This window comes from Oryza sativa, chromosome 1 (genome assembly GCF_034140825.1).
Source record: "Oryza sativa Japonica Group chromosome 1, ASM3414082v1".
Taxonomy (NCBI): domain Eukaryota; kingdom Viridiplantae; phylum Streptophyta; class Magnoliopsida; order Poales; family Poaceae; genus Oryza; species Oryza sativa.
The window spans coordinates 23,812,155-23,827,347 of record NC_089035.1 but is presented as its reverse complement, the minus strand read 5'-3'; the positions used below and the strand labels follow the sequence as shown (position 1 = coordinate 23,827,347).

At 42.8% G+C, this 15,193-nt stretch overlaps 2 protein-coding genes across 2 annotated transcripts; both read right to left on the bottom strand.

Moving 5' to 3' along the window:
• Positions 1-2,341: 2,341 nt before the first annotated feature.
• Positions 2,342-5,582, bottom strand: LOC9266924 (probable sulfate transporter 3.5). Its single transcript, XM_015785055.3, has 7 exons — positions 5,120-5,582; positions 4,644-5,023; positions 4,044-4,109; positions 3,839-3,952; positions 3,633-3,749; positions 3,405-3,531; positions 2,342-3,315 (listed from the first exon to the last, which is right to left on the bottom strand). Exons 1-7 carry the CDS (start codon positions 5,466-5,468, stop codon positions 2,489-2,491), a joined length of 1,980 nt encoding a protein of 659 aa, XP_015640541.1. The 5' UTR covers positions 5,469-5,582; the 3' UTR covers positions 2,342-2,488.
• A 3,431-nt stretch (positions 5,583-9,013) lies between these two features.
• Positions 9,014-13,045, bottom strand: LOC4326384 (uncharacterized). The gene is made up of 3 exons (XM_015757220.3): positions 12,611-13,045; positions 11,465-11,691; positions 9,014-9,703 (listed from the first exon to the last, which is right to left on the bottom strand). The coding sequence occupies exons 1-3, from the start codon at positions 12,832-12,834 to the stop codon at positions 9,696-9,698; spliced, it is 459 nt and encodes a 152-aa protein (XP_015612706.1). The 5' UTR covers positions 12,835-13,045; the 3' UTR covers positions 9,014-9,695.
• Positions 13,046-15,193: the final 2,148 nt, after the last annotated feature.

Here is a 15,193-nt window from a genome sequence, read left to right as displayed (position 1 = left end):
GACGTGTAGCATGCTAAACTGACACGTGGTGGACAAGAATGACCGGTCTGTGACTGGTCTGACGCCGGTCGCGTCATCGGCAGACAACCGTGCTCCCACGATGCATCTGCCTCCGGTGGAGTGGAGGTAGGTATGACCCATCTCGTCGGATGGTCATTTGGAAAGCAGCCATGGCAAATCTCCGCCCATTAATGAGGGAGTAACAGGGAGATCCCCGGTGTCAGGCGAGTGACGGCGCTGAGCCTCACTCAAGGACAAGTTGTGATTTAGCTTCCAGGCGAAGGTGCAAGCCAAGTTTTGGTCAAGATAGGGTAGGTCCCCACCCAAAAGAAAAGTAGGTAGAAGTGGTGCATGTGGTATCCCCTTGAGATATAAAAGTAGGACCTTGCCCACCAAAAAGGAGAAAAGAAAGGAGAAAAAGGACGCTAGAGGGGTTCTGGAGCCTGAACTCTCTGGCTCTCCGGCTCTCTGTAACTCCTTCACACACAGATCCACCAGAACACAGGAGTAGGGTATTACGCTTCTCAGCGGCCCGAACCTGTCGACATCGCCCGTGTCTCGTGCACTTGCTCTCTCGCGAACATTCTCCAGATCGATCGAGGGCGAAGAACCTCACTTAGCGCCCCCGGCCGAACCGGCAAAGGGGGGCCTGCGCGGTCTCCCGGTGAGGAGCTCCACGCTCCGTCACCCATGTACCGATTATTTAAATCTTCGGATCTATTGTTTGCTAATAATTAAAGTGTCTGAAGTTTTCTTTTTGGCCCTTTGCACAATGCACGTCTACACCTTTACCTTTCGTACGTGTGACAAAGCGTCATGTCTGAGGCATCTAAGGTGATCACGACCGCTGCAGCGCTACCGTTTTGCCACATATAAATTATATATGGAGATGATTAATTTTGTTAATAACATGAAAAGAAAAATTAAAGGTGTGATGCAGTGAGAGAAGAATTAAGCACCATGGGTTGTGTTGTTTCCAACACATAGCTCTGTTTAAGCTGAAACCGACAGTTGATTCCATAATAATTATAATATATTGTTTTATGTTGTATTTGGATTCTGTATTATTTGTTCGTACAGGTGAATGAAATCATTATGTTATAAATATGAGCATAGTATTAACGAATATCAATAGAACTCTTACTAAGACAAGGGTGCTAGAATGAAGTTTAAGGCTCTTTTTTTTCTGATTCCATGTTTTGAAATTTCTAAATGATGTTTTTTAAACAACTTTTTAACTTTTTAGAAGTCAATTTATTCGTTTATATCCTCAAATAGATATCACATATATCAAATAATTCATCAATTTCAGCTATCCTAAACCCCTAAGTAGTACATTCTTTTTTCGTGCGAGTCATGGTGATCAATGGATAATCAAAGTCATAGGATGAATATGTAAGAGCTACTATGAACAATTGTAAATAGTTGTTACAATTAATTGCTATTAATTAGACATCTAATGGCTTGTTAGGAACATAATTAATTTCTCTCTACATATATATAAACAAACATGTACAAATCTAAAACGAATATTACCGTATGTCCCATACATATATATTACACGGTTAATTTATGAATTACATGTGTTAAGTCCATTAAAATTCCTTAAAATACTCTCAAGCTACCACATGGCACTCTAATAAATTAGAGAAAATATCATATATTCTAAGAGAGAGAAAAAAAGCAAAGTATATATTACTTAATTTTCACTTAAATCGGTAGGTCTAATATTATAAATCGTTAGATTAAATTGATCTTAGAACAAACTAAATACTACGAGGTCCGAACTCTCCACCTTCACAAACTCTCCACCTTCATAGTCCCACCTCTCCTCCCGCGGCATAGGTATGCACCAACGTACATGTTACGCTTTTGTCTTTTTCCCCTTTCTTCTTTTTTTTTCCATGCATACGTTTTTCTCCCTTTTTACTATATTATGGCCTTCATGAGACAATTTAATCACAAAAATTTTAAGTAGTTCGCTCTAGCATTTTTCATTTGTGGCCGTACTACACGATATGTATATAGATGAACTGTATAATAATTAACTAGCAATAGTTTATTATTTACTCGAGAAAATGAACCATGATTCAAAAGTCGTAATTACTCAATCCATCTCCTACTCGAAAGTTTATGAATGATTTTTTTAAATACTTTAAGAAAAATAGAACCCTTAAATTATTATAAAATAACATTATCCGAACGTTAGTTTGCCCTTAATTTATTAGGCAAAATTTTTTAACAAACAATAAACTTACCTTTCAATAATATAATAATATAAGTGTCCGCGCATGTGCGTGGGCCACCTTCCTAATTATAGTTATATGATCATGATACGCTATTATCGTTCCGTAATATTTATGAAAACTTATACAAGTACTTTTCAAATCACAATGTGTTAGTAATACGTACAGTACAGCGCACATACGCATGTGTGCTGTACATATACTGACGCGCGTACCGATCCAGCGGCCTCGAGAGTCGAGATCTACACCGGAGGGACGCCGCCGTGCTTGGAGCCCTGGAGCGTGTACCGGCACGCGGCCAAGGCGTCGCCATTGGAGAGGAACATCCAGCTCTCGCCGACGAGCTCCGCGAGCCCGGACAGCACCAGCTTCTCCGCCACCGCCATCCTCGGGTTCGTCACCGCCATCTTCATCCCCTTCCTCTCCAGCTCGCCGTGCACCTCCCGCAGCATCTCGATCCCGGGGCTGTCGATCGCCGTCACGCCGCCGATGTCGAGGACGACGTAGAGCAGGTCCTCGCCGGCGACGGCCTTCTCCTCGTCCTCCACCCACCGCGCGATCCTCTCCCGGAGGTACTCGGCGTTGGCGAAGCAGACCGGCGAGCCGGCGACCTGGAGGACGAGAATGCTGGGCGCGGTCGCCGCGCCGGGGTACTGCGCGACGTCGCAGAAGGCGTGGTCGTCGTCGGCGGCGCCGGCACCGGAGCCGCAGGACACGCGGCCGAGCTTGCTCGTCGACGGGCGCGCCACGTGCAGGAGCGCCCTGAGCACGGAGATGGCCACGGCGACGCCGAGGCCGGTGATCATGGTGGAGAAGACGACGCCGAGGAGCGCGGCGGCGCAGACGGCGAAGTCGGCCTTGTCCACCTCGTACAGGCGCCGGATCTCGCGGTGCTTGACCAGCCCGAGCATGGAGCTGGTGATGATGGCCGCCAGCGCCACCAGCGGCGTGTGCCGGAACAGCGGCGCCAGCGCGACCAGCACCAGCGCCATGCACACCGACATCACCGCGTTCGACATCGCCGTCCGGCACCCGGCGTGGTAGTTCACCGCCGTCTTCGAGAACGCACCTGCACACCGCAACACACACGCGGCGCCGCCGTGAGCTAAGCTGGCGACGACGAACGCAGGAGGAGCCATGGATGAGTGGGTTAATTACCGGTGGTGATGTAGCAGGAGGTGAAGGAGCCGATGAGGTTCATGAGGCCGAAGGCGACCATCTCCTTGTTGCCGTCGATGCGCTCTTTCTTCATCGCCGCGAAGCTCCTGCCGACGGCGACGCCTTCCTGCATGCCAAGATCATCAAAGATCAGCCATGTCGATCGCCAAACAAATTCAGAAAGAAAACCAAAAAAATTAATCAAGGAGTTGTTGCATGCGTGCGCACCGCTAAGGCGAGCATCCCTGACACGAACCCGGCCTTCATGGCGACGCCGACGTACTCCGGCTGGAACTTGAGCTGTGATATCGAGCTCGGGTTGATGCCACGCTTCAGAGTACCAACCTGAACAAAAGTTACAGATTAAACATACGAGTTTTGAGGTGATAAATTTTCTTACAAACTAGCTTAATTACGCAACAGCTAGAACTTACTATAGGGATGCCATGCTTGTGGCCTTTGATCAGAAACGAGAAGACGCATCCTACGACGACCACTAACAGAGGAGACATCGCTGACACCCAGAACAGCTTCGGCCGCCGTCGCCTCTGCAAAGGAATTGTTCCTCCAATCAATTGGTATTCAATCGTACATCAGGTGGAAAAAGGTTAAAGTTTCAAGAATGGCAGCATGTCTCACCACTTGCTCGGTGAAGACGAGGAAGATGAGGAAGCAGACGCCAAGAACCGTGCTCTGCCACTGCCACTGCAATTACAAATGCACTAGAGTTATAATTTATTCCCTCCGTCACATTAAAAACAAAACCAGTATCGGACGTGACCAGTGATTGCAATTTCGTTTCGAAATTTTGGACCCCATCGGCAAATCAATATATCGACCAAAATTTTTGGATTTTATCAAATGTTTGTTGAATTTGGTCAAATGCAATTTCGTTTCGAAATTTTGGACCCCACCGGCAAATCAATATATCGACCAAAATTTTTGGATTTTATCAAATGTTTGTTGAATTTGGTCAAACTTTATTCAAATCCAGTTAAAATTTCAATAAATTTAAAAGTGTCAAAAATCACACAAAAATTTTAGGCGAAATAAAAAATGCAAACGCTGGACGTGACGCTAATTCATAGTATTATAATATGTCAAATCCCGCAAGCTATTTTTTAATAATAGATAGAAATTCAACGTCTATATCTACAGTGTATATACATAGCTAAAAATAACGTGAGTGCATAGACTTAGCTTGTTGTAATTAATAACACGAAGTATATACGTGTGCACCTGGTGCGTGTTGTGGAAGATGTAGCGGAGGACGGAGACGATGTCGGTCTTGGTGGTGAAGTGCGTCATGCCGAGGAAGCCCTTGAGCTGCTGCAGCATGATTACGATCGCCGTGCCGCCCATGAACCCGGTGATCGCCGGCCGCGACATGAAATCCACCAGGATCCCCAGCCTGAGGAGCCCGAGCGCCGCCTGCAGGACGCCGGTGAAGAAGGCCGACGTGAAGACGAGCTGCGTGTACAGCCGCTGGTCGTCGGACGCCCTCACCTTGCCGCCGACGATGGACGCCACCAGCAGCGACGACGTCGCCACCGGCCCCACCCCGAGGTTCCTCGAGCTCCCCATCACCGCGTACACCAGCGGCGGCACGAAGCACGAATCTGTGCACGCAACGCAACCAATCAATCAACAAACAGATCGAATTCTGTCGCGGACGAACACCTCTGAGGAATTCCTCGTTCGTGATCTGATCTTACAGAGGCCGATGACCGGCGGGATGCCGGCGAGGGTGGCGTAGCTGATGCCCTGCGGGATGGAGAGGCTGGCGATGGTGACGCCGGCGAGGAGGTCGTACCAGAAGCTCGCCGCGGAGTACCCCGCGCCCCAGTCCAGCGCCGGCACGAAGTACCTCGCCACCCGCCACGCGCGCCGCGCCGGCGGCATCCCGCCGAGCCCGCGGAACGGGTCGTCGGGGAAGAGCGTGTCCTTCAGCGCCGCCCGCGCCGCCGCGCCGAACGGCCGCGCCGCCGCCGGCCGCAGGTTCACCCTGGCCCTGCAGTGGCCGTCCTGCTGCCGCTCGTGCTCGTCCGGCGTCACCGCCGCCATGGGAGATACGTACTTGTGTGTTGGAGGGAAAAGCTATAGCGCGCGCGCTAGCTGCTGCGTGGTATGTACGTTTTAAATTTTGAATTCTTTTGGGAAATGGATTTGTGTAACCGTACGTGTAGAGGATGGGAGGGGCGCGTATGCATATATACGCGTAGAGAGATAGAGAATACGGTGGGCCGCGACTTGCCGTGTTGGGTTTGGGTTGCATCCGTGTAATGCGTGCGTATTTCGGTCCGGATGCTTGCACACTCGTTGTTGATGAGCATTCGGGGATGGATTTGCATTGGGCCGTTTGGTTACACGAAAGTCAGTGCTCTTTTTTTTTTTTTGTTTCTTTCCTTCCTCCTTTGGGATTGTTAGTTTTTAGAAAAAGAAAATCATTCCCTTTGCTTATCCCACATGTTAAAATCATTTTTCTTAAGGTAATGTGTGACTGGTAACCACAGCCGCTGCGTCTAAGGCCTTGTTATTTTCACTTTATTCATCGAATTATTGAAACATATAGTCTAGTGATTCGTTGTATAAACGCAATCTCAGTTTTCGAAATACATTACAAATGCAGATGCTTATGGCACATTTACCTCTATAAGTATATTTGAAAGATGGACCATGGACGTCTTGCTGTCAATGGTTACACGTTACCTAATACTAAAAGAATAATGAGCTACAAATGCGAGCATCCGTGTCAAGTCTGTTTGGGAGAGCTTCTGTCAGCTGCATCTTCTCCCAAAATTAGAAACTCCCATAAACAATTCAGTTTTTCATCCAGATATTAAGAAGCTGTAGTTGTGGCGTATGTTTTGGCATGGCTCTAGCTTTAGGAGGAGCTAGAGTCCATCTAAACAGTTTCAGCTCCACCTAAAACGGGAATTGAGCCGGTCGAAGCACTCTCACAAAATGTAATAAAGAGATAGAGCTGGGTTTAGACTACTGCACAACTCTATTCCAAACCCAACTCTTAGAGTTAAATTTATGAGTTGGAGCTTTACCAAATTGGCCCGTAGAATTTTAGAAAATAAACTAGAAATAGAGAACTCAACTTTTTTAGAATTTCAAATTTTGGTTACCAACTAGCGGCTTATCAAAATCTTAAACTCTCCTAAACAGGCTGTAGAACTTGAACCCGGATGGGCTAATTCTAATATAAGAAACCTAATCAATTGAACTATGCTTATCACTCTTTTTTTTCCTCTCTATAAACGCTGAATGTGAACTGTTATCTGTCACTTTTTTCCGGGACCGTGAATTGTTCCGATATGAACGTAAACTAAATTAACAATGAACAAACACTTTTTTTGAGAAAACATATAAAATATTCATAGATGGAAATGAGTGATGCCTGCTTTATTTTTCACACGTGAAAACCAGATTTGTATATGTATGAAGGTTTTCAGAATGTGACTAGCTGGCTTTGCCTTTTGCTGTGCCACTCATTATTGTATCACGAAGAAAAAATTGAAACGCCTCTGCTTCCGCCTTCAGGGTGGCCTTGATCTGTTCAAATGATTATTATTGTAAAGAAGAAATGTAGCTAAAGCCAACATCCGGTTAAGATAACTCCGAATTCCAGATGCGGCCCATGCGCCCGTGCTGGCGTAATGCCGAACATGGGCCGGCCTTGATCTCCTAGCAGAAAACCAATTCTAACCACCTCTAAACTCTTCCTTGTGAGAAAAAGAAAACTAGCGAAGTGAGCATAACTCAACTAGTAAGATTCTCTGTGGTTAAAACAGATGCTCACATTTACAGCTAATTAATTTTTCCGTGATAGAGGATGTACCTATCTGTAGCAATGCGCCCATTGTAAATTCATTAAATATATCGGCACAGTCTTTCAGAGGTTCTAATAGAGATAGGGTGTGTGCATATTCATTTATAAGGGTGAGTGTGTGTTGTGAGCGTCTGCGTTTGTATTGTGTTTCTAAAAAATAAAATCTAAATCATAACTCGACGTGACTTGAAAACATAATTAGCCATAGATATGATACGAGCACCCATGTGGATAGGTTCACCACTAGATTTATAAAACCGCATGATTACCATATGATCTTAGTTTTTAGAACTCTACGGTTTCCATCGGTAACCGGTTTGGTCACTATGTAAACCGTGATACCATCGGATAGTGATAACCTCTATCAAAACAGTAGGGAAAATAGAAGAAATCTGATTAGTTGAGCCAAGCTCATTTTGTGCCTCGGAGATGATGGTGGCCAACCTCTTAGTTTATACTATAAAAAATATTCCCGTTTTCAAATGACAACGAAACTATTCATTCTTATATTTTAACCTCTTGTATTTTTCAAAAAATAAATATTACAAATGAGGTTGCGTTAGAGTGTAGGAATATGCGGGAGAGATGGCTATCTTTGCATTAGGAATTCAGGATAGGAGAGATCCTCCATTTTAACTCGTCAAACTTTGGGCATTTGGCTATATGAGAATATTGACTATTCCGGCGGCCGGCCATCCTCCGGCGAAATCGCGCCCTGAAAACTGAGGCACCTGGAACGCCGAAACCTGGAGTTTTAATTAACAACCAGTTGACCGGCGAGCCAGCAAAATACAGTTTATAGAAACGCACAGGAAAGAGATCTAGAGGTGATGTCAACGCGAGCTTAATTAATTTAGGTGAGAAAAACGTGAGATTGTAGAGCTTTGACATCTGATCAGATCAGATCAGGATGGAAAATACTAGTGGCAGCTCAAAGCATACCAAAGCTACAGTAGATTATCTTGTTATGCAACCAACTACCTGATTATGGAACAGAAATGAAACAGGACACTGGGCATAATTAAGGATTAGAAATTAGTAGTGGCATAACTAGGTCAACTTCAGCGGGGATTGCAATTGCTGTGTGCAGTAAGCAGGTGTCATATATACCCAGGCATCCAGTATGTTGAAGCCTCGGCCTCTCGCTCAGACGACAAACCTAATCGCAAAAAAAAAAAAGCTTTCTATATATTATTCTGTTAAAAGATATTTAATTATATTCTTCAACTTTATAATAATTAATTTATTCGTTGAATAATATCACAAAATCATTTACCTATTCAGAAAAAAAAAAAAGCGGTAGGCCCTTTGGGATTCAGAGAATTCTGTTGGTTAATGCGAACTGGAACAGGGAAAAAAAACAGTAACCTACACTTTAACTTTTGCACTTTACAAGCAAAACGGCCGTTCAGGTCCTGGACCTGGCAGAATCCACTGGTTGGTGTCGTTCCTGAAAATTGTCAATTCTCGGCGATGTTCAGTGAATTTTAGTGAGGAGAACTGAAATCTGGGTAACTAGATACCGAGGTATAAGAGTACCAGAAATGCTGGGCATGACAACCAAGTTGACATCTACACCATAATATAAAAACCAATGCACATTGATAAAACTACCACAAAAGAAAATGTCAATGCATATTTAACCTTAGTGAAGAGAAGAGAAAGAAGTGATTTTGGGTTTTGACACCTGAGATTACAGGCGCTTCTGTAGTACTGACAATATCACAATACTTAGCAAGGATAAAACAAACTACTGCAAGTATCACAGCACTAGAGGAAAAAAAAAGTGCGAACCCACAAGGGATTTTAAAATTTTTGCCCGAGTTCACCTGCGATGGAAATTACAATTTCGTATCAAGCATGTATTTTTAACCAACTCATGTCAACACCTCTGACGCAATACACACAGGGCACATATATTGACATACATGTTCAGAAGGACAGCATGATTTGGAGGTTCGAGTAGTCATGTGATTGGCCGCCAAACTGAACTCTGCTGGAATGAGCTTAAGAGGAAGCACTGGAAACTGGATATATTATCTGCAGGATAAAGCTAAAGAAGAATCGAATGGTGCGATACAGACCCTCGCTAAAGAACACAGGTTTCAAGGTGCTGGTATCTAGCCATACAAATTGTCAAGTAATCTCTTTTTTCGTCAATTCAATGAGACTATCCATAGAGAAGAGAAGACTTGAATAGTTGATACATGCTTTAAAAATTGAGTTGGCATTCTATGCTTGGTCTCAGAACCCTTGATTTGTTCTGTCAGTCTCTACCTGGTGGCTTTACTGGGAGATCATGCATCAATTTGCAGGTTTGAAGAGTATTGGTCGTAAACCATAGAGGAAAGCATGTATCACGAGTCTTTGTATTCCTAAAGAAACATATTAACAAGCATCTCTTGGGGGGTAACAACATTTGAAGGCCATCTATACTCCTTTAGTCTGTAAGATTAAACACCTGAAAGACAGGACAAAATAATTAAGCAGGCTAATAAGTTGAAAGTGACTGGAGAAGATTATCCCCAATAGAAGGTGACTTGGAAGGAGAAAAGTAGCAATGTTCATGTAGTACAGCCAATCCCAAATACCACAAAAGGAAAAAAAAGAAACAACCAACCACATCAACTGAAAGTACATAATTTCACTACAACAGTTTGATTTAGTTATTATTGGCCCGGCATCTAAAAGGTGAAGGCATCTTATTTATAGATAGTGTTTGTAACATACAGTAACAAACAACACGCTAAAACTTTTTACTGAGGATTTTGAAGCCACTCTGAAATCGGCATAAAAGCAATTAAGCACTTGACCAGGTAAACTATCAAAGTTTATTTTGTACGCTTCTAAGGGCACATGTTCCCATACTATTTCACAATTTCAAGTTCATAAAATCCCAAGCCAGGAGTCAGCAGTGCATCCCTGTAATTGTGCCCAATGGTTCTTGACCCAGAAGCCTTTTAAACCAAAATCCAAGTAGAATATTTGGGGCCAGTTAATCAATGTAATACTAATTGCAGGCCTAATCTGAGTCCGCTCCTCACCGGAAACAATTTCAGAAGTTATCTGTGCATGGAGGGCCTAGCCCAACTGCCCAAGTTAGAATAATATATTAGGCTTTTCATTAACCAAACACTATTGAGCCTTATTGACATGAGACTAATCCATGTCAGAAAGGCAATATGCACCTTACTAAGAAATGTTAGAAAAGGACAACTGTGAACGCTGTAACTAAGATCAGCACGACATGATGGGAACTTCAAACTTCAGAAATTCCAAGGGAATCCCATATGATGCTAGCTAAACTTGTCACTGTGCTTTATAAAAAAGACAACAGGCACAATATGATGGAAGAGAAAAGAAGCAGTCTAATAATTAAGCACCTTAACCCTGCTATACTTGATTTCACATATTAAAAACTTTAAACACCATAACTGGACTAGCAAGATGACCACAAACAGTGACTGAACAAAAGCTTGGTACAGATTTTCAGAAAGCATTCTTCCATATTGAAAAGAATATTAAGTCCCTGACGAATATCTCTGCTCCACGCTGAGCTTACATACTTTATGGTCTATATCAGGTGAGAAGTGACTAATTTTTTGCAACTACACAACTGTGAGTTTGTGAGATGCTTGCACTTGCATAATAATGTTAGTTTCTTCATCTTCTTTTCTTTGGCATTGGGTTTACAACATTTAGCTACATGGAACATATGAGTTGAGGTACACCCTACAAATAATCTGTCTGTGACGTACCAAGGAAAGCTAAATAGAAAAGCATTGCCACCCACACTCTTTACATCACTAGTTGAACTTTTGTACTCTCCCTTTCCTATAGTCCCAATCAGTCAACAGCATAAATACACCTGAATATATTTTTTTTCCAAAATGTGGGCATTTGTGATGGAACAAGGTCTTAGTTACAGGGACGATGACACAGATAGGTGGCAAGCAGAAAAAATAAGTAATAGAAAATTAAAATCATTGGGAAGAATTATTGTACCATACTATCATGCTACTGCTCCTTAGTTCATTGGCGAATTAATCTAATATTCTAGCTAGTACATGACTATTGTGTAAGCAATATGCAGACTTCAGTACAAAAGGCTAAAGGGTAAGCAAATAAATCATACAGGACCTTTTATACATATATGAAGACAATAATTATATAGAGGAAAAGCATGAATCCAAGCCAGATCCAGTAGGAGATAATTGCTTACTTGCACGAAGCCGTGATATTGGAATTTCTTTTAATTCCCGCCTTATACATAGGTATTCACCAAGAAGAGACATAATCGCCAAACCAGCAATATTAACAACCCACCATGTAACTGAAGCTGGCCATCCACCATAAACAATGCAAATAAACAGATGAATGATGTAGAGGGTGGCTGCAAAGTCCAGGCACTTCTTAGCTCTCTCAATCACATAAAGCATGAAAGCAGCACTGCAAAAGCGAAAGCATGAAAAGGTTAGCATTCAACCATATTTTGATGAAAACAAAGTTACACCAAAGGTCAAGAACAGGCTTATCCTTGATAATTAAAAGTATATTTTTGATTTCTGCAATTATCCATGATAGATATAGTTTGCAAGATTAATTTAAGTTGGTTGTTGATAACCTGTTAAAATGCATGAAGAAATTAGGCAAAAGGGAGTTGTTTTCCACAGGGCCTCTTAGATTGCAGTAATCACCAAATGTGTAATAGTGCGTAATATGTGGGTAGTAAATTCTGCGATCTGTAATGAATGCTGGTAGAATTAGAAAGTGGAGGTATAGTTCCCGTTCTCTGTTATAAGCTGTCCTAGGGTGATTTGGAGAATGAAACTGAAGAGAGTACCAAATCAAACTGAAATAAACTAGAAAGATTTAGCCAATTTATGAAAATGTGAAGAATATGCTACTTTAATATCAACTGAGCACCTATTCATATGCTAGCTCCCATACATACAATCACATTCATAACAAATAGTACTATGCCGAGAAACATTTTACCCTCGTGCTCATATTGTACACGTTGACTAGTAAAAATTATACTACCTTGTTGGCCCTCATATTAAATGGAAGATTTGGGTGTAAAATTTCAGCAGGTACCAAGCAGATATACCTAGGAAAAATGGGGGAATTCCTAGCAAGTTTTCTCGATTTAACGGCACCAAATTTGACATACTACCTCTCCTAAGCGCACAGATCTGGGAGCATACACTCGGTTCAACTTGCTAATTGCTGGCATTACTCTTACAACCTGTAGTCAACTAGCAGCGAGCGCATGAATCCGATTCCTTTTCGAGAAAGAATCCATCTCGGTCCGTACTAGTAGCACGAGACCAGGGGGGGGGGAGGAGCGGTGAGTGGGCGGCGTTACCCGGCGGCGGCGGCGAGGAGGAAGGCGGCGATGACGCACCATCCGGTGGTGGTGCGCGGGGTGAGCGTGGCGAAGTCGAAGAGGTAGAGGAGGGTGAGGCGCGGGACGCGGGTGCCGACGAGGAGCGCCATGAGGAGGCCCAGGGCGAGGTAGTAGAGGCACTGCAGGCACACGATCTGCGACACGATCAGCCACGGATCCCACACCATCGCCCCATAGAACATCTTCTCCTCCTTCCTTCTCCGCCTCCTCCGCCGCCGCAGCACGCAGCCGAGATCCGAGGTGGCCGGCGGTGGTGGTTGGGGGGGCGGCGGGATCTCCCTCCCCTCCCGCGGCTTCGGCTTCGGCTGCGGTGGGGTTGGGTTGGGTTGGGTGGTTCGCGGGTCGCAGGGAGGAGAGGAGAGAGGAAGAGATGTTAGGTTTGCTTGCTGCTGCGCTGCTGGAACGAGCAGCCAGCCCAGGAATATGCTCTCTTTTTTTCTTCTTTCTTTTTTGGTTTCTCTGACATGGAAATTAATATTACTCTCTCCAGACCCATAGTTCTTAATGTTTCAGACACGTTTTCAAAATATAACTTTCACTATATTTTTACTATAACATATATAATAAATAAATAAATAAAATTTTACTTTTGTTATACTCTCTGGTCCATATTATAAGTCGTTTGATTTTTTTTCACAGTCCAAGATTTTTTTTGATTGAGTAAGTTTATAGAAAAAATTAGCAACATCTACAATACTAAAATAGTTACATTTAAATCTAATATTGAATATATTTTAATAATATATTTATTTTACATTGAAAATATTAGTATTTTTTACAAACTTAATCAAAATTAAAAAAAGTTTGACTAAGAAAAGTGTCACACGACTTATAATATGAAAACGGAGGGAGTACTATTTTGTAAGACAAATTAATAATGTGTTTATTTTGCATTGAAAATATTAGTATATTTTTTTACAAACTTGATCAGAGTTAAAAAAAAGTTTGACTAAGAAAAGTATCAAATGACTTATAATATAAAAATGGAGGGAGTACTATTTTATAAGACAAATCTATATATATTGTACTAGTGTCTTTAAACTACATATTTTTAAAATTATTGCTAGTTAAAATTATAAAAATTTGTCACAAATCTTATCAAAACATTAGGAATTACGGAACCGGACGGAGAGAGGACGCTGGAGGAAATTATATTGTGGGGAGTGTGTGGTGTCTCTCTCACTGGATTGTGGGTCCAGGGGGTCTATTTTGTGGTTGGTCCATGTGGCGTTGTCACTCTGATTGAGCGGCTGATAAGTATGATTAGTGGTTGCAAAGGTGAAGCCTGATTGATCCTGGATTCCGGGAGCTACGTATGCAAGAGTACCTGGCATTTGGCTAAACTAATTTGAGGTTTATATCATTCTTGCTTGATTAACTTACTTTTGAGACATCTTGTGGTTGGCATGATTATTGTATTTTCGAATCTAGTTTTTTTAGCTAACTCTATATGAAAAATGGATATAAGTGCTTTCGAAAGGTAACCATAATGTAAACCATTTTTGTGTATGTACTTTACATGAGAATTCATATTATATATAAGCCATATTTTATGTATAAATTTATCACAAATTCATATCAGCCAGGCTTTTCTAATTGCCTACTTGTTGATAACCAAATTTTAATTTTTAAAAAATATATTAGTTTTTTTCCTAATCGTGGTCTATTTTCCAGAGTTGGTTTTTAAACCACTAAGAATACATATAAAAAAGTTTTATTCATAAATAATTGATAAAATTGTTTCTGGTTCTATAGCACCAAATGTTATTTGTTCACTTAAATAGCATCGAAAAGCTCACCCTATTCCTGATTTTAGCACCATCGTCAGTTTTTTTTCATCTCATTTTAGCACTACTTCGACGACCACCCGCCGACATTGGCCCACGCTGAGTTGCTTCGGGCGGAGAAGTTGTACTTCGTGCTGCCCAAGGCGATGTTCATCGGCTGTTGTCAAGCGTCAACATGGGCAGACAGGCTGTTTGCGCGAGTGTGTGGCTTGCTAGCGAGAGGCCACAGCGGGGGCCGCAAGCGGCAGAGCTAGTAGACATCGAAAACGCCGACGGCGGTTCGCATCAACGGCAGCATGTTGGGGAGGAGAAGATTGGAATGGGAGATGTGGGTCCCACTACAATTTTTTTATTTTTAATTATATTATCACTGACATGTGGGTCCCACTATATGTGCCGCGTCAATGTCACATAGGTGCCACGTCAGCCAAAACCACTATCCAAACCGACTTGGGACCTTATTTGCATTGATTGACCTTATTTGCATTGATTTTAGGAGTTAAGGGACGCGTCATATCTGCTATTATGGTTGGTGACGAATTTCATTATGAGGGACCAAAAGTGAACTTATTTCAATTTTCTCCGTAAAAATGACTTTTTAGGCCGAACTGGACCCATTCTCACTTCCGGCCCATGAAATATTCTTAGGCCCAAACAATCTCAGCCCACCAAACCCAAACCCTCGAAGGCCCACGGCCCACTCACCTCCTCTTCCCCCACACACTCCACCCCACTCTCCTCCACCCAGCCCACC

Bases quoted from the DNA above. Each gene is read 5' to 3' on its own strand.
- LOC9266924 (XM_015785055.3), bottom strand. From the start codon at position 5,468: ATGGCGGCGGTGACGCCGGACGAGCACGAGCGGCAGCAGGACGGCCAC. The intron at 4,110-4,643 runs GTGCACACGTAT...TTGTAATTGCAG, and splicing joins TCTTCCACAACACGCACCAG to TGGCAGTGGCAGAGCACGGT. The intron at 3,532-3,632 runs GTGCGCACGCAT...CTTGGCATGCAG, and splicing joins CAGGGATGCTCGCCTTAGCG to GAAGGCGTCGCCGTCGGCAG.
- LOC4326384 (XM_015757220.3), bottom strand. From the start codon at position 12,834: ATGTTCTATGGGGCGATGGTGTGGGATCCGTGGCTGATCGTGTCGCAG. The intron at 11,692-12,610 runs GTAACGCCGCCC...TCGCTTTTGCAG, and splicing joins CTCCTCGCCGCCGCCGCCGG to TGCTGCTTTCATGCTTTATG.